This window comes from Rana temporaria, chromosome 11 (assembly GCF_905171775.1).
Source record: "Rana temporaria chromosome 11, aRanTem1.1, whole genome shotgun sequence".
Lineage (NCBI taxonomy): Eukaryota > Metazoa > Chordata > Amphibia > Anura > Ranidae > Rana > Rana temporaria.
Genome location: NC_053499.1, coordinates 158667490 through 158686184, shown reverse-complemented (window position 1 = coordinate 158686184; position 18695 = coordinate 158667490). Strand labels below are relative to the sequence as shown.

At 46.8% G+C, this 18695-nt stretch overlaps 1 protein-coding gene across 1 annotated transcript in view; it reads left to right on the top strand.

Annotated features, from left to right (window-relative positions):
* Positions 1-18695, top strand: part of ZFHX3 (zinc finger homeobox 3) — a 124248-nt gene that overhangs the window by 85102 nt on the left and 20451 nt on the right. The window contains exons 5-7 of the mRNA XM_040329549.1: positions 13402-13509; positions 14801-14925; positions 15054-15254. Of these exons, the coding sequence (XP_040185483.1) occupies positions 13402-13509; positions 14801-14925; positions 15054-15254 (434 nt within the window). The remainder of the gene's footprint in view (positions 1-13401; positions 13510-14800; positions 14926-15053; positions 15255-18695) is intronic.

Sequence of the window (18695 nt, the reverse complement as noted above, 5' to 3'; positions counted from 1 at the left end):
GCATCGTAAGCACAGTTTACTTATTTATGAATGGACAAATGAGCAATTATTACCGATCACTCAGTGTTCATTCAAAAAGACAGGGGCCAGCAAAGAACATATTTACTGGTCCCCTTCCCCGCTCTCCATCCTGATACATTGGGAGAGGAGGAAAGCCAGCAGCTCTACAGGGAGGGACCGGTTGGGTACCCAGGGGCCCTGGGGCAGCAAGAGACGCGTAACCTGGATAGGAGAGACGGCAAGTAGAGGAACCAACGTCCTCCTTTTTTATTTCTCCAGCCGCTAAATGTCTTTGGGAGGGAGAGGAGGAGACGCTGACTTTCAGCAGCTGCAGGAGAAAAATAAAGGGCGCATCTGGTCCTCTATGCTGCTCCCACCGCCCTCCTATCCGGGTGTGACACAGAAGCCACAGTGCCCCCTGGGGCCAGGATGAAGTTGTCACCATCAGAAAACCCGCCCTGACAAACGTGCATGCAGTTGCTGCAAGAGCTCGGCAGCACGAATGTGCAACAAAGGATGAATCCGTGTTGATGATCCACTATATTAAAGGACACCTGTTATAAAATAAATGGCCAATCCACTGTTAGGTTTATGTAGGACAGTGAAGAAGCAGCCAGTCAGGTTGCAGAGCATGCTGCAGAGAGCCAATCGGTTTGCGGAGCCTGCTCCAGATGATCTCTCCCCTCCAGCAGGTTATGAAATGAAGCGGCGGGGCGTTTGATCTGTTTCTGGAAACGCTGTGACACCGATTTATTGCTGGGAGCTCAAAGTCGGACTTATTTGGAAACTTTCTCAAACAGAAGGATAATGAACCGGATGGAAAGTGTTTAGTCCTCTTGGAGATGATTACCGTGCCAAGGTTTGATGGGATTATTTCCACTTCGCCGTCAGCCAGGCTCAGGACAGTGCTGTCAGCCCCGAATGACCCGATGTTCGTTCTTTTATAAAGTGTAGTTACATTCGATCACCGGGACCTGGGACCAGATTCAGACCAGTCTAGAAATATTCCTCATCCGCTGAGGAGAATGTGCTCGTTGCCTGGCTGCCTTTTTAATCCCCGTCCTGGGACAAGTATGGAGGGCTCTGGATATGAACGCTTTGTTTTCACTTCTTGAATCTGAATGTATTGAGTCCAAAAAATCGGCATCTCGGTCAGGCATTTCGAATTTAAAAAATAAGAGGTCAGTAATATCGGCCGCCATGTTTCTCTTTAATGTAGATCTTCTCTAAGGTCAGCTCAGTAGATTGTATGTATGGTCTAGCGGCTCTGTAGGAGTTCCCAGCACCATCTTCCTGTGTGTACCGCAGATCCCGGCTCTGCCCACCCGCTGTGTGTACCGCAGATCCCGGCTCTGCCCACCCGCTGTGTGTACCGCAGATCCCGGCTCTGCCCACCCGCTGTGTGTACCGCAGATCCCGGCTCTGCCCACCCGCTGTGTGTACCGCAGATCCCGGCTCTGCCCACCCGCTGTGTGTACCGCAGATCCCGGCTCTGCCCACCCGCTGCGTGTACCGCAGATCCCGGCTCTGCCCACCCGCTGCGTGTACCGCAGATCCCGGCTCTGCCCACCCGCTGCGTGTACCGCAGATCCCGGCTCTGCCCACCCGCTGTGTGTACCGCAGATCCCGGCTCTGCCCACCCGCTGTGTGTACCGCAGATCCCGGCTCTGCCCACCCGCTGTGTGTACCGCAGATCCCGGCTCTGCCCACCCGCTGTGTGTACCGCAGATCCCGGCTCTGCCCACCCGCTGTGTGTACCGCAGATCCCGGCTCTGCCCACCCGCTGTGTGTACCGCAGATCCCGGCTCTGCCCACCCGCTGTGTGTACCGCAGATCCCGGCTCTGCCCACCCGCTGTGTGTACCGCAGATCCCGGCTCTGCCCACCCGCTGTGTGTACCCGAGATCCTAGCTTGCCCCCAACTATATAGTGGAGATTCCAGTTCTGTCCAGCTGTTGAGTATGTACTTGAGATCCTAACTATGCCCACCTACTACTGTATGTACCTTAAATTCCCAACTCCACCTACCTGCTCCCAGCTATGGGATTTTTACATCATCCCTTTGCTTATAGTCATGAATTTTCACAATGAGGAAAACGTAAGACTTCTTTGAGGCACGTGAGAACTTGGAGGGGGAGAAGTTCCTCCCGTGATCCAGCAGTCGATTGATCACACCACCGTCGGTCAGTAACTTCCAGGTCTGTATTGGATGGACCGGCCCTTTAAAATGAATGAGAATTTGCGGTTGTGCAGAGGGAGCATTGCTGGATCTCTATAGGACTACCGGGAGAAGGTTGCTTCGCACTCCTCCTCCTTGTATAATATTCACAGCTATATATGGAAAAGTCCCCAGACTTGTATAGAAATGGAGTCATTGACATTTATGTAACCTCCGTATTAAAGAAGAAGCACTGCTGTCTGGTTCAGTAGGTTGGGACAGCCCACTGAACGCAATTCAATCAGCAGAATGGGGGTACCCTGCAACCGTAGGCAATGTGGGTCCTGCAGCTTCGTGCAATGCGGGTAGTGCAGGGTTTCAGGGGTTAAAATGCCATTCAACGGAATGGGGGGGTGTCATAAAAATGCGTGCAATGTGGGTAGTGCAGGGTTTAAGGGGGTTAAAACGGGCAGCGAGGTGAAGATACAAGACCACCTTACCACCTGGCAAATGCCCTCTGAAGAGCGATCTTTCTTGGCGAGCAATGCTAGTGTAAACAAGCCCATAGGCGGCTGGGATTTTAGGGCTGTTCCTTCTGAATTGGTTAAATTCGCCCATCCTCACCGTTTAAAAAAAATCTATACATGTATGGCCAGCCTCCGAGGAATGCAGGTGTCCCAAAATACAATTCTACACCCCCGATGTACATATTTAAATATTGGGGATGATTTACTAAAGATAAATAGACTGCACTCCGCACGGACAGTTGTTCCAGAGCTTGGTAAATAAAGTGAAGCATTACTTTGCAAAGACCCAATCGCATGCAAGAAAATAAATCATAATTTTTTGCTTGCACATGATTGGCTGATGGAAGTCCCTCATTTACTAAGCTCTGGAGAGACAACACTTGCAGAGTGCTCAGTCTATTTGCCTTTAGTGAATCCCAATTGTGTCCCTTTTTTTTTTTTTTTTTTTTTAAAGCAAATGCAGGTTCCTCCCACAATATGGCTCCCTGTTATGCGTCAAGCTGACAGGTTCTCTTCATTTACTGTGCTCCATCAGTATGAAAGAATGCCGATAGGCCGGCTTCCTGTGAAAGCGGGACAACGCCGTGCCCCCCCCTCTACTCTATTACCCCCCCTCCCCACCCCTCAGTCACTCATTTCGTCTCCCTGCGCAAATTGAAAACGACTAACCTTGTCATATTTAGTGCATTGCTCACAGCCGCTGCCTTCCAGGGCTAATCAGGCACAAACATATTCGCCAAGTTGCTAAGCTCTGAGCTGTCTTCTAAGCATTAAAGTGTCCTGTCTGCCTGGGAGGTCACTCCTATCTTGGCTCTGCCGCTCATCTACGGCCAGTATTATTGATTGATTAATGTATAAAAAGCACCAAATCCATTTGCTTCTATGAAACAGAGCAAAGTGCATTCACTCGCTTGGAATTTTCACCTCATCCTTTTGTTTGAAGGACGTGTGCACGGCACTATTAATAACCTGACAGATTGTGTGTTTTTTTATTTTATTTTTTTCTATGTTTACGTAGATATTTTTATTATTTTAGCCAAGCCATAGTGTTTTTTTTTCAGAATGCCGCATGTAATGTCAGCGACTTGCATTTGATAAACTTTCAACAAATATGGAATATGTAAAAAAAAAAAAAAAAACAAACACATGTGGGGGGGATACAATTGAAAACATGGCCCCCCGGCCGATCTGTAGGGAAGCGGCCCACTTCCATCCCGGGCTTTGTCTTTAGAGTCCGGTTGCCTTGCTTGCCAACCACCTGTTATTACTGCAGTGGCGGCTGGTGCTCCCTTTTTTTTGGGGGGGGGGGGCAAACAACCCCCCCGCCTCTCACCCACCCACCTGCTCAACCACACACGGCCAAGGCAACAAAGGAGTGGCGGTTCAAGAAGAAGCACATTAAGGTCCTGGAGTGGCCTAGCCAGTCCTCAGACCTTAAAGTGATACTAAAGGTTCCCTTGCAGAGTATGATGCTTGCCCCCCCTCCTTGATGAGCAGGAGCCGGTCATATGGGGCCTGTGGAGCAAACCTCGGCTCCCCTTCGTATCCTGAGCCACGTTTACCGGATCCCTCGGTGTGGAGCAGAAAAGTGAATTTTCTCCTAAAGCCTTAAGTGGGGAAGCCATGCTAATTGTAAATCGATGCATCTTAAAATGTACCATTGATCTGCAGTTGCAAGTTGGGAGGGAAACTGTAATTACGGCCTTTTTCAAGGGCTTTTTATTCTCGGGATCCAAGCAAAATAAATAGAAATAGTCACAGGAGCCGCTGATCTCTCTATTAAAGCAGAACTCCGGGGGGGGGGGGGGGTGCCTCTGCGCCGACTTTGTGGGAACGTCAGTCTACGTGACGTTGAGCCTCAGCAGTCCCTTCCTGCAGTTTTTCTAGACACGAGCTGGGCCTGTCATATATAGTGCAGTATAGTAGTATGTGGGGGTGCTTTCCATGTGGTTGGCACAGGCTGTGAACGGGGCACAGTGACCCTCAGCTGTACAGTTGTGGCAGAGTGCATGCTGGGAGCCTTGCCTGTCCCCTCGCTGAGTTTGACGTTTTGCCCCGACGGTCTCCTAACAAGCTTAAAACAAGTGGCAGCTTCTGGCTAGAAATTGATTTAATTAATTGCTATGCCAATAAGCCGGCTTGTTATGCCTGCTATTGGTTAGCAGGATGGCTAACAACTTCGCTGATCAATGGTGCCAATAAAGATTTTACTCATTAATGAGTGGAGCACTAATTACAGTTATCCGGTGACCAATTAGGCTTAGTGTATGGGGAGCTGGTCCATGCTCTCACTATTTAGCTTGCAGATCAGGAAAGGCGATGGAAGCGGCGTCAAAAAAAGCGAGGGCAATGCGACCTTGAAAAGGGTCATGTGTAAGCAGATGGGGGGGCGGCTGCAGTGCAGTGATTGCTTATTGGGCCTGATGTGTCAAAGTGAGAAATAGCGTTATCTCTAAAGCCACCAATCGGAAACCAAGTTTGAGGGCAGGTGTAAACCTTATTGGAGGATGAGGGAGATATCCCTGAGACACACTGGGGTGGATTTAAAATTAAAAGTCCTCAGCAACACATAATGCAGTTGCTGACTTTTAATATTAAGACACTTACCTGTCCTGGAATACAGCGATGTCGGCACCCGTGCCGACGTTTCCAGGTGCTGCCGCCACCATTGTATGCAAGGGGAACCGGCAGTGAAGCCTTGTGGCTTCACAGCCAATTCCCTACTGCACATGCACAAAGTGTGCTGCACTTTCTGAATGGTGGGGGGGGGGGGTGTGGCGAACTTCTGACGGACCTTGCCACTATGAAGTCCAACGGAAGTGGGGAACGGGTACCTGTCAAACGGGTACCCCCTCCCCCCCCAGAAGGTGCCAAATGTGGCACCGGAGGGGGGAAGGAGGAGACGGATAAGCAGAGCTTCCACTTTTGGGTGGAACGTCACTTTAATAAAGGGAAATGGAGAGTGCACTTTGCAGTTGCTCCAGAGAAAAACATTTTTTCCCTTGCATGTGATTGGGTATTCTTTGCAAAGTAAAGCTTCCCCTCATTTATTAAGCTCTGGCGCAAATTCCCTTGGAAAATGCATTTGCAAAGTGCACAGTCTCTTTGCCTTTAGTAAATCAACCCCAGTGGGGTTGATTTACTAAAACTGGTTTGAACGAGTTCAGCTGAACTCGCACAATTTCTAACCCGCAGCAACGTGAACCTACTCTAAAACTATTTCTGTGAGTTTTTTATTAGATTTTCTTTCACTTCCTGTCAGGACAGGAAGTGAGGGAAATCTCCTCCCCCAGTAGACATACTGAGGGCAAAAAAACTTTACAGGGACCGTAACTCTTTTCTACTCTATCCTATCCATAATGAAATGGATTTGGATGGAGTCGGACATCTTGGTCTAAGTTGTATGTGGTTCCAGTGGTCACCCCACATGGGCCGTGGATGGACTTGCATTCTGAGGCCTGTGCTTTGAGTCACTAGTCCGGCAGTTTATTTTATTGAATCGGCGACCGAGATCATTTACTTATTACTGACGTTTTGGATAAATTAAAAATTTCCATGACAATAAAGTGAAAAACTGGCAATGTTGGTATTTATGAGAATATTGTCCATTTCTTAAACTGGGCATAAAAGGTTCCCGGGTCACCAATGTAAGGAAGTGGGGTGGACTGGTGACTTGCAGAAGTTCCAGGAACAAGCTGAAGCCTTGAATAGGCTTGTGTGTATTAATTTTTAATTCTACATAATTGCAGTGTTTGCTGGATACAATGTGTCCACTTATTGGTTGTACTTGTTCCCCTGAAATAGCTCTTTAAGATCCACTTAGGCGGACAATGTGTTCTGCATCTCTTGTTGTATAAAGTCTTGTTTCTCGACACTCCCGGGATTACATGGTCATTTTCTGTTTTCACTGTTGGGACCAGACCCTTCTCCTCCCAGTCCAGTAGAGCGGGTGAAGGTGGCGGGTGGCTGCCACGTGTTGGCGGTAGATGAGAGCCATGAGAGATGACGGCAGGTACTACTGAAGGCCCAGACCGGGGATTTGCGGTGGGGTGGGAGCTCCTGTCTGGCATGGCTCGAGCCAAGTCTCCAGGAATCTTCTAGTTCTCAACTTGTCTGCTGCGTCTCTTATTGACCAGGTCAGACCCCTTGTGAGCTCCCTAATTGAAAATTAATACAGGATCAATACGGAAGGCAATTTGCATATTGATTATACACCGTACTGAATGCACCATATGTGTGGCAGATTGATTGAAGGACAGAGACAGCTCAAGGAAGCAAAACATCTTGTAGTCTGTGCTGTGTGGGTATGACTAGGATTCCTCTACCAGCCAACGTGGAGAGGAATGTTGGGACAGCCACATACAACATGGACTATAGGAAGAGGCGCCACTGCATATAAACGCATTCAGAGACTTGCAGTGCACTGGTCACCCATCTCTGCCTCAATCTCACCTGTATCTGAATAGCTTCAGTTCTGCAGGTAAAGAACAAGACGCATGCAGCCACCTGCATGTCAAGATTGCATAATAGAGGGTGGGGGGGGTAATAAATATTTTGTGTGTTTATACATTGGAGCGTGCATACACAGAAAAAATCTAAAAGCTTTTTAATCAAATTGACTATACAACCCGCCTATAATATGAAAACCTTCATTACCATCTGGCTGTACAACCTTCTTTGGATTTACCAACAACTATGAAGTGCAAGGGCCAACCTATCTAGCTATGAAATGAATGCATTAGGCATGCCCTTTCGCTACATAATTGGCAAATTTAAAAGATTGATCAATTGCGTTATAACGTGTGGCTAGATTTACCTAAAACTTCAAAGACCTTCCTAACCAATCCAATAATGTAGACCTTCAAATTCCATAAGTGTTGGCAAATCTAAAGCTGACCTTTTTATCTCAATGTACATTCTCCTTTTTGGATCTATCATCGGCTATATAGTGCAAGGGCCAGCCTGATTTGATACAAATTGGATTTTCCAGGTTCGTCCTCATATTACATAGTGCAGTTGAGGGCAGTGTAAGGTGACTTGCCTCCTAATCGCCTTGATTTCCCAACGAGTAAGGCCCTAAAGACATACAATTGGGTAGATCTGATGTTGACTGTACAGTCCTATTGTATGGTTGTCTTTTAGGAAGATTGTGGGTTAGGTGCAGCGTTGTGTGGAGAACACAGTCCGAGTTTGACAGTAACAATATATTGTAGAAAAGTCCCGCAAGTACAACAGGCCCAGTGGGGGAACACACCCAACCGGAGCCACTTAGAACCGAGACAGTGATGGACCCATAAGATGCAGAAAGGAAGGTGCCAACAGCATTGGCCACGAGAGGCGGAATGCGGCATGGCTGGTCCACACGCAAAAGAGGAGGCTTGCTGGAAGGTAGATGTAGTCCCTGTACTGTCCCTACTCCTCAGGAACCTTTCCCTGATAGACGGGTGTCCATTCCCTATGCTAGTGCACTCCCAAAATGCACCAAGATCGGAAGCTGGCATCTTAAATGGACTTTGCCTGACCAAGATGGCCGTTAAAGTCACACGGGGCACCAGCATCCAATCGGCTGCCTCCCTGTAACTGAGGAAATCATAGAGAACACAAGTTCCTCTTGGTTTCCTCCCCTCCTCTACAGTCGAGTGCCACCTGCAGTGGAGAATACAGACTACACCTGCCTAATTTGTTACCATTAGATGACCACACTTGGATGACCAGCTCTAGACCTTGCCATGACTCAACTCCCACCCACTCCTGTCAGAGTCCACCATCTTTGGGGGGATCACTTACCCAAAGTGGATGACATTTGGAAGTAGTTGCAACTTTTCACAGTACTACAGACCCGACGAGTTCAGTCCAAGTCCTTCTGAATTTTGGTGTAGTAGAAGGTAGATGGGGGTATGCTGCAATAAATTAAAGCTACCGCCCCGGAGATCCACAACCTTTAATTATCGCCCTCGGCCTGTATGCCTTGTGCCATCGGGCTCCTTGGTGAATGTTAATATTTATGTTTTCAGCTGGGCCCATATCATCCCAGGTGGCTTTTCCTATAAACCTGCATTTAGATTTTCGGATTTTTAGATCGGGGAGTTCAGATGTCGCGTTCTAAAAGTGAATGTGTTTTGTCCAGGCAGTTTTTTTTTTTTTTTTTTCACTGGCTTGACCGCAGCCAAGAGCGAACGCGATTCTTTTACAGTTCCTATTGACACATATGATGGCATACACACATTGATTTGCTGTACCCGTGTTATTATGTGGATGGTTTGTAGCGGTGTCGGTGGGGCCTGTGCTGCCCTCCCCCCGCACGAGGAGTCCTTCTAGAGCGAGCCTCCCATTGTCCCACTGACATTGAAATTACATTTCTCATGGTGATTTGAACACGGGTATGTTTGAGGGAGCGAGAGATTCATTCTCACCATGACAGGACATAATAGCTTCACGCTCTGCTAGGAACTGCCACACAAAATTTGCCTCTGCCGCCGCTTACAACAAGCCGCACGCCGAGGCTCGCCCGCAAAATACGGAGGGCAATCTGGTGTTTTGCACACGCTCCTACCTGGAACGTGTGCTGTATATATTGACTGCCGGAGAAAAATATTCTGCACCGCGCCCTGCGGACATCCAAGTCTTCGCAGTCGCTTGCATCGGTTAGCGTGTTGGAAATCGGGCGGCGGGTTGGTGGACGCGTGTTTTTTATTAGATTTTTTTTTTTTTTTGTGAGCGGTTTCTATCAGGTGTGCTGTATTATACCTTCGAACCGCTGTGCCTATTCTGATATATAGTATACTCGGATGTATTATACACAACCTTTTTTTGCTCTGTATTTGAAGATTTGATAAAAAAAAAAAAATAGAAATGAGCATCAATTCAGCCTTAATATATCCGATTTTATTCACATGCGTCTCTTCATGGTTTTGTAAAAAAAGATGACGATGTATACAATTCGGCAGTACTTATTTTCATGCATTGTCATTGATTTATAATACACCCTGATTTTTGTTAGTAATGTTTTTTTCATATATTTGTATATATAATTTTTTTACAACACAAACTATAGCAAGCACATTTCTCAAAATTATAATGCGAGTTTCATAGATTATGATGGTAACTCGTTTTCTGCATTGTAGTGCATATAAAATGCAATGGGGTATCATTACTTTTTGTTTTTTGTTTTTTTAATCAATGAACATTGGTATGAAACTGCTCATATCTGTAATCTGGAGAAATGCAAACAAGAGAAAATATTAAATTTTAAGATTTTGCTTTTTTTTTTTTAAATCATCTTTTGTATTGTATCAAGTCCTCAGAACCAATCAGATCAGTCCTAGAGAAGTTCACGGTATTATTGTCCCTACTGTGAATATACAATTTGGGAGATTTACTAAAACTGAAGCACACAGAAATCTGGCGCATTAAAAACCAATGGGCTTCCAGGTTTTAGCCCCCCGTGTACACTGATTCGATGTTGTCATGCGATTTTTGGCAGTTCCAAATCACAAGACGTTGCACCCCATGGTCAGCAGTGGAACCGTTCAAATGGCTGAGATTCCTGCACTATTTTTTTCCGAATTCATTGCCACTTGCATAGAGTTCTAATGTTGTATGGTCGCAATTAAATTGGCAGTGCAAATCGCACTGATGTGCAGCTTTGAAACCGCGCTGAAGTAGCACCACGTCAAAGCTGCACTGCTGTGAACGGGGGCTTAGCATCACTCACATCTGGGCGATTTGAGGGGTTGGGGGGTTTGGGTTTCCCATTGTAGAATATGGTTAAGACTCAGGAATTGGAACATGGACCTCCCCCCAAAGGTCAGAAGGCAGGTTCCCAGAGGTCAAAGGGCATGGCTAACCCACCCCCACCAAAGTGTACCACCTACGTCGGGTGAATGAACAAGTCGCGGGAAAGCGTCTTGCGTGCCAACTTGGAGGCTTTTGCCGGCAATGACACCGTGCGGAGCCGACTTTGTGGCGCTGCACCGATTCCCAACAGTAGTTCTTGTACTACTTTTAGCGACTTTGGAGGCGATTTGAATAGACATCTGTGCATGAACCCGCACCGATGTTTGCCAAATTGCCCCCCCCAAAGTCGGACTGCATTGCCGGATTGAAATTGCGCGAGTTCAGCTGAACGCGGTTTCTAATCTGAAGTCGGTGTAAAGCTGAAATTAGAAGCCGATTGGCTCCCATGCACAGCTGCACCAGATTTTAGGAAATCTCCCCCACGGCCTACCTAATGTTGGGGACACTGCGAACTTCCAAAACATTGAAGGTTGCTTCTGCTGGTGAATTAACCATAAAATCTGATTTAAGCTTTGATGTGCTGGTGATATGTGATCTGGCGTAAGACTCGTAGTTCTCTGTATGATTATATAATATTTATGGGGTGATGACAATAGAGCAACCGGATCAAACCCACAAATGCAGACAGAACAATGCCGGGATTGCTGCAGGGAATTGAAGCAAAAATGTCGGCACTGCAAGGCCAAGAGATGAGGCCGCCTCGTCTTTTTCATAAAACTAACCGGTGAACACAATCTTTAATTTTCTTTTGTATTTGTTGTCTTTTTTTTAATGGAGCATCGGGAATGTTGAAGGGTCTCTGTAAATCTATCTCGGATCAGGATGAACACTGTAGCTTCCTCTTCATGGCATATTGTGAACTAGGAAGTCGTTTTTAGCCTCTGCCCAGTCCTAGGTTCCCTCTTCCCGTACTCGGCCTCCCTTTGCTAAGGATGACACCTCTAGGTCACAAGTGGAACTGCACCAAGGGACACACGAGCGAGCGAGCTCCCACAGCAATCAATGCCGTGCACAATAAAGAAAGCACCCTCCTGCTAATCTGAAGCTCCGCTTTGCTCTCCTGGAAGGACCATGAATAGAGATCGGACTGTCCTTCCTGCCTTTTTACTCCTCAATCTCCTTTTTCTTTTCTAAGGAATCAGTGCTTCTTAAGATCAACGCTTATTCAGAATCTCCTTCCTGACTGCGTCAGGCGCAAGGTGCCGCTTTATAGAGATGCAGCGTCCTCTCCGACATTCCTTATGGGGTTACATTGCTTAGACATGTTGGGTGGTAATTGATGAGCCATGATCCCTCTAACGAGGGGAGAATTTACTGCACTTTACTCTTTAAACACAAAGCCCAGAATATTCTGTTATAGAAAGATTTCCCTATACATTTCATCCAATCGATGGAAACCTCACCTTCTATCTTGTTGTACAGGCTACTGTCTTGAAATAGTTTTATTTTGATTTCACCGCACACTGTGAGCTTTTCCTGTTGTGCGTTGGAAGTTGCAGCAAGTCAGAGAGACCCTGCCTTATTTCCTGGATAGAGGACCTCCAGCCTCATTTTAATACACAATCGGATTATCCGACGGGAATTGTGTGATGACAGGCTGTTGTCAGACCGTTTGTATGCTCCGTAGGACAATTGTCGGATTTTCCGCCAACAAATGTTGGATAGCATGCTTTAAAATTGTCCGCCAACAAATGTGTGTTGTCGGATTTTCCGATCGTGTGTCCTTCGGACAAAACTCCAAAGTGCAAACATGCATGCTCAGAAGCAATGCTCACCATAACGCAACATTGGCAAGAAGTTGCCCAAAGGGTGGCGCTAAAGAGTTGAAAAAACACGTAGTTCCGTGTTTGTTGGACGACAAATTTTTTGCCCTTGTGTATACAATACAAGTTCACGGCCAACGCCCTTTGGACAAAAGTCCTACGATTTGTCCGATGAAAATCCAATCGTGTGTACAGAAGTAAAATTTTTTTGCCCTTGTGTAAATAATACAAGTTCACGGCCAACGCCCTTCGGACAAAAGTCCTACGCTTTGACCGATGAAAATCCGATCGTGTGTGAGGCTTATGTCTTTCCTCCCCACCTCAACCATGTCTGCCCCACCCTTCTCATTCATTGGACTTCAGTTCTTTCAATCAGGAAGGTTCAGTATCACATGTGGCCATTACTGCACCTTTCTGTTTTCAGGAAGGTATGTACAGCACTTTTTTTTTTCGTCGCCGCCATCTTGCTACACCCCGCACTCATCCACAGTAAGGATACAGTCAGTAAGAAGGCGGCAAGCGAACATCTTGTTTGACCCACCGGAGTCATGCATTTCACTTATTTCTTAAACGGTAAACGATCATTGCATATTGGAGCCTCCTCATCAGTGCCCTTCGGTGAAGTAGGAAAATGATTTTACAAAATTTTATAACTGATGAAGAAAAACTTTTTAGCAAAAAAATAAAAATACCACCAAAAAAGCTCTATTAGTGGGATTTTTTTTTTTTATAGATTTCATTTGGGTACAGTGTATCATGACTGCGTAATTGTCATTCAAAGAGTGACGGCGCTGCAAGCTGAAAATTGGCCTGGGCAGGAAGAGGGTAAAAGTGCCTGGTAGGCAAGTGGTTAAAGGGACAAAACATGAAATAGGCATGTATTATAGATATGTAGTAAATATAATTATTATTTTTTTTTGCCTTGACGTACACTTTATTCCTTTACCACCCAACCAGTATTCTTCCTTCCTTCCTTCCTAGTTCAGCGTTGATCTTGGGCCTAACCACACAGTACTGGTCCTTGTATCGTCTTATGAAATGGAGCCTGTAGTGTAGTATTCTGCCATCAGATAGTTTTTGCTTTTTTTTTTTTTTTTTATGGCTTAGCATCCCCCCCAAAACAGCCGTTCAATCCAACCCATTTATTATTATTTCAGAGGAGCCGGCAGAGGACCCAGAAGGAGCCTGCGATGCAGATGCTGAGCCAGCGGAGGTGCCGAAAGACCAGGAGCCAGAGGGCGCTAAAGACACTAATAGGGAAACAGGTACAGTACCATAGAGCCAGCCAGTGTGACTGTGTGATTTCTATGGGCTTGTTCACACTTGCTCACAATAGTGACGCTTCTAAAACGCACCTATAGTGTTCATGCGCTTGAATAGGTGCGTTTTATAAGCGTTTAACGAGCATTAAAAACACTCCCCCCAAACGCCCTATGCGCGTTTGTGGCGCGGTTCACAATCGCTTTTTAGCGTGTTTTAAAACCGCACCACAAACGCCTAGGTTCACACATGTCGGTGCGAATTTCCTCTCCGCTTTGTGAAACTGCGAATTGCAGCTGTTCAACAGTTCAGCTGCGATTTCAGATGCAGTTCAGATGAAAATGCACCTATAGCGTTAATGCGCGGTAATGGGTGCGGTTGATGAGCATTTACCAAGCATTAAACGCGTCCGCCAAACGCCCTATGGGCATTTTTCGGCACGGTTGACAAGCGTTTTTGGCGTGTTAAAACCGCACCCCCAAACCCCCTAGGTTCACACACGTCCACTGCGAATTTCCCCTCCGTTTTTGCGCAACTGCGAATTGCTGCTGTTGAGCGGTTCAGCTGCAATTTTAGATGCAGTTCAGATGAAAATTTTTGGAGACGGCAGCCATCGGCGTCTTTAGCATTAGCTGGTTGTTAAGGAGCAGACCGGGGAGCCGGCCGCCACGTCCTTGACAACGGATGACTCGGCTAAATGTAAACAAAAAACATTGCCGGCAATAAAAAAAAAACAATTGTGAAAAAAAAACAGCCTTTCGGGGCTGGTATGGATTTTAAAAAGAACCGCATGCCAAATTAAAGCGTCGGAGGTCTGGCATGGATTTTGAGGCACAATTGGGGGGGGGGGGGGGGGGTAAAAACAGCGTGGGGTCCCTCCAAATGCCATGTACTCATACTCGTTCCCATAGAGGCACTGGGATCTGGTGGCCTCCTTGATGAGCCCATTTTTTTTTTCTGTACTGTTTTCTTCCAATCAGCATGTCCCTTTTGTAAGAACATGAGCACTGCTTGCCCCCCCCCCCCCCCCCCCCCGTGCTGCTTTTTCTTTCCCCAGTCTGAGCTTTGCTGTACCGGGACTGCAAGCAAATGATACCAAGTCAAATTCATTCACATAAAGACGTAAGAATGAATACAGGGCTGTGTTAGTTTGTCTTTTTATATCTGCCTGGAATTTATTAATTTGTGTTTTTTTAGTATTCTTAAAATTGGGTTCTATCAGACCGAGGACCTAATGAAAGAAGGATCCAGGACTGATGACTGTGTAATAAAACTCTTATTACCTTTGTTTTATAGCACCACCTTCTGTTGCACCTGAGCGGGATCCACCCGACGCCGTACCTGCCAAGCTGCCCTCCAATACGAGCGCCGAGCCACCGCCGAAGAGACCGAGATCTGCCGAGGAGAAGAAGGAGCAGCAGGTAGCCATCTCTGTTCTACTTCTTGCCTTTTTTGAACATCCTGTTTGTCATTCTTCTTCCTCCTATGTTGTTCATTCTCTGCTGCCCGCTCTCATGCTTTTCCCTTCATTTGTCTTTCCTGTCTCCAGCAATTCCAGTGTCCATACTGCAAATACACCAATGCAGACGTCAATAGACTGCGGGTCCACGCCATGACGCAGCATTCCGTGCAGCCGATGCTGCGCTGCCCGCTTTGCCAAGATATGTTAAACAACAAGATCCACCTACAGCTGCACCTCACCCACCTGCACAGCGTGGCCCCGGACTGCGTGGAAAAACTCATACTCACCGTAAGTGGCCACACATGGGGTCAGTTGTAAAGAATTGGCCCTGTATGTGATCTTTGATCTTCTGCTAACCACATGGAACATCTACCCAAACCTACTTTTAGATGTCCCAACATGGGGATGATGAATGGATAAAGACAAATGGAGTGCAGTTGCCTCCAGAGTTTAGTAAATGAGGGGATTACCCAATCGCTTGCAAGTAAAAAAAATAAAAATTCATAATTGGATGAAGGACGTCAATAGAGCTTTCCCTCATTTACGAAGCTCCGGGGGCAGCTGCACTTGCAAAGTGCCCAGTCTATTTGCCTTTAGTAAAACCACCCCATTGTGAACATGATGATTGAGGCATTTAAAGGCCAAGTTCACCTTTTTTGTCCCCCCCATCTAAGTTCCAGCTCCCCTTTGTACCAATATAACATTAATGCTGTTCTTTTGCAAAAAAAACGCTTTCCATTCTCCACACGCTTACCTCCCTTCATAGCTGTTTAAACACACGGCTCCATTACTTCTGCCTTATTTCCTGGACAGACTTTAGGTCATGATACAGGAAGCAGTTGACCAGCTCAGGGTAGGTGGTGCAGGGTGTGTGATAAAGAGGTCCTGAACAAGGAGGGCTGTAGTTTACATGCTCCCACTTCCAGTGCTAGAATTTCACCCCCCCCCCCTCCTGGAGTTTTCTGGGATACGTCACACAGGTCCCAGAAGACGGCAGGACTATTCACAAGGTTTTACTTCCTGTTTCCCTTACTTGAGATGGCAGCGCCTGCACCCAAAGCCAGTTGAAGAATCAACTCAGGTGAGGACATCGCGGGATCCCTGGACAGGTAAGTGTCCTTATATTAAAAGTCAACAGCTACAGTATTTGTAGCTGCTGGCCTTTTTGATTCTTTTGGGGGGGCGGGGGAGCCTGGAGCTCTTCTTTAAATAAGAGAAGATAATCTGCCCATGTGATGGAGAATTCATTTCTAAAATCGCAGGAGATGCCGGTGGCAGGTGTGCGCGCGCATGCCCAGCTTGTATTTATGTAATGTCCCTAATAACGCAGACGGCTCCCTGCAACCTGCCCTGTGTCAAGTCTGTTACCACAGCAACCGGGGGGCTTTGCTTCTGCTCCACATCCTGCACTCTGTCCTGTCCTCTGGTAACACGGCGCGCGGTCACGTCACTCCTGTGACCGAGGAACCTGAACGCGCTATGTCTTGTCGCAGCCAGCCCCGCAGCTCCCCCCCCCCGATCGCATCGCCTCCGGTATTTTACTGCACTTTAATGTGCAAACCTGCCTTTCGCCCTTTATCTCCCTGTCGTCCTTTTTTTTTTCATGCCGCCGTTTGCACACAATTGCCAGGACTTTATAAGTAGCAGCGCTTGGCTCATGTTTTCCAATTAGATGGTGTAAATTCAAAGTGACCTTAATATCCTCCCATTGCTAACGAGTTTCTCTCTCCAACCTTTGCACTCTTTGTAATGGAAATATGCAGTCTGTCTGCAGGCGGGATTTGCATGTTGGACCTCGCTGACAGTCAGGAGGGTTTCTTTTTTTTTCCCCCCTTGACCTCCTTCCTCTTTCCTTTGTCTGTGTCCTTAGCTTTCCTCTCACCGTCAGCTGCTTTTCTTCGCCGCCTCCCCCCCCATTGCTCTCTCTTTACACCCCCCTCCTTTTTTATTTTCTGCTATTGCTTTTTTTTTTCCCCTCATTGCGATATGCATAGAGAAGTAGTCGGGTTCTAGGAAAAGGGGCCTGCAAGTCCGGCATCCACTTCTCAGACCTCAGCATGGTGTAAACAGCCTCTGAAAAACGTGGCCATGCACTGTCAGCTGGGCCTCCTCACACAATTAGCATGTAATTATCCCGTGTGATGGGCAGCCAGAGGAGAGGCAGCTGACACGTTGCATCGCTGACCCGCATGTCAGAGATCAGTGGGCGCAGCGAGCAGCGCAGTGTGCTCCTTAATGATGCCATTTACATATTTGGCCGGGCAGCTGTGTAGTGCAGGACCCCATACTGTGCTGTATGCAGGACAAGTGTGATGATTTACCAGGGGCACGGCGTTCTCACTTGTGCCGCTATACTTTGTCCAGAGATTGACGCACCATTCTGGATAAATTGGGCAATGGTAGAATCGTGTGTGAGGCACGAGCGGTCACCAATTATGGTGGATTGGAGTGCTCTGTTTTCGATAGTCTCCTTGTTAAGGGCCGATTCATGCCACAAAAACGCACTCCGGATGCGTTTTTTGCTTACAGTTCACACCACAAAAATGCGCTCTCTGCACTTTAATGCATTACAGTCCCCCCCTGCTTGTTTTTTTTTTTTTTCAAGGCCTCCCAGGGTTTCTCTTTATTGCTGTGTTCTGGTACAACTCTGTACATAAAAAATAATGCATGTTCTATTTTTTTTATTCTTTACTGGAATTGACGGCAGTGGTGTGAACTATGCCATAGCCATGTTCTTCTTTCCATGCATTTTTTATGCTTAAATAAAATGCACTGCACTACATCTGGCATGACCTGGCTCTAAGGCTCAGAATGCAGGTCCTGCGCTCCGCGTTTGCTCGGGAACGGAAGCCCATTCATAGCAATGGGCCGCTGTGCTGTGTAAAACCCACACAAAAGGTACAAGCACCTTGTTAAAAATGCGGTTGCACCCCCTGTTGCAGGCTGAGATGAGTGGGGGGGGGGGGGGGGGGGCACACCATTTAGAATGAATGTCACCACCGTGCATCTCACAAGAGCAGTGCGATGTGGTTGCAGGGATCGATGGAATTCCCGCAACTGGAATGCACAGCCCGCATGAGTGTGACCTGAGCCTTGGGGGTACTAAAACTAGAGATTGCAAAAGCTGGTGCGCCTGTGCAGGGCAGCCAATCAGATTTTAACTTCAACTTGTTCAATAAAGCTTTGACAAAAAAAAAAAAAAAGAGCTGATTGGTTTCATTGCAGAGCTGCACCAGCTTTTAGCATTTTCCAGTTTTAGTAAATCAACATGGTGCATTAACAAAGCATCCCATTCATTTTAAATAGGCCCACTACTGTGTTGTGTGATTTTTAACTTGATTTGAAGTGCAATTCTGGTTGCATATTCTATAGGCCAAAGTCACATTGCGACTGTGCTGCATTGATGGGAATGTTCTTCCATTGTGCGTTTCAATTAAATCTATTTTATAGGGTTTTTTTTTTCTTAGGATCCTTAATTCTATGTTTTGGGCATTAGGATTTTTTGTTAGCTTTGTTTTTGAGCTGCTGCTTTTTTTTTTTTTTAGAACTGGTGTTTTTTTGAACATTATACCTCATACTTATGTCACCCTTCTTGCTCTGTTATCCAAGTACAAGGCAAGCTTTCATCTCTCTCTCTCGGCAGCCAATGATGAAAGGGCATAGTGGGAATTTTCAGAGGTGTTGGTTTTAGGGTTCATTCACAGCGGGTGCGCTCCCCAGCACAAGAGT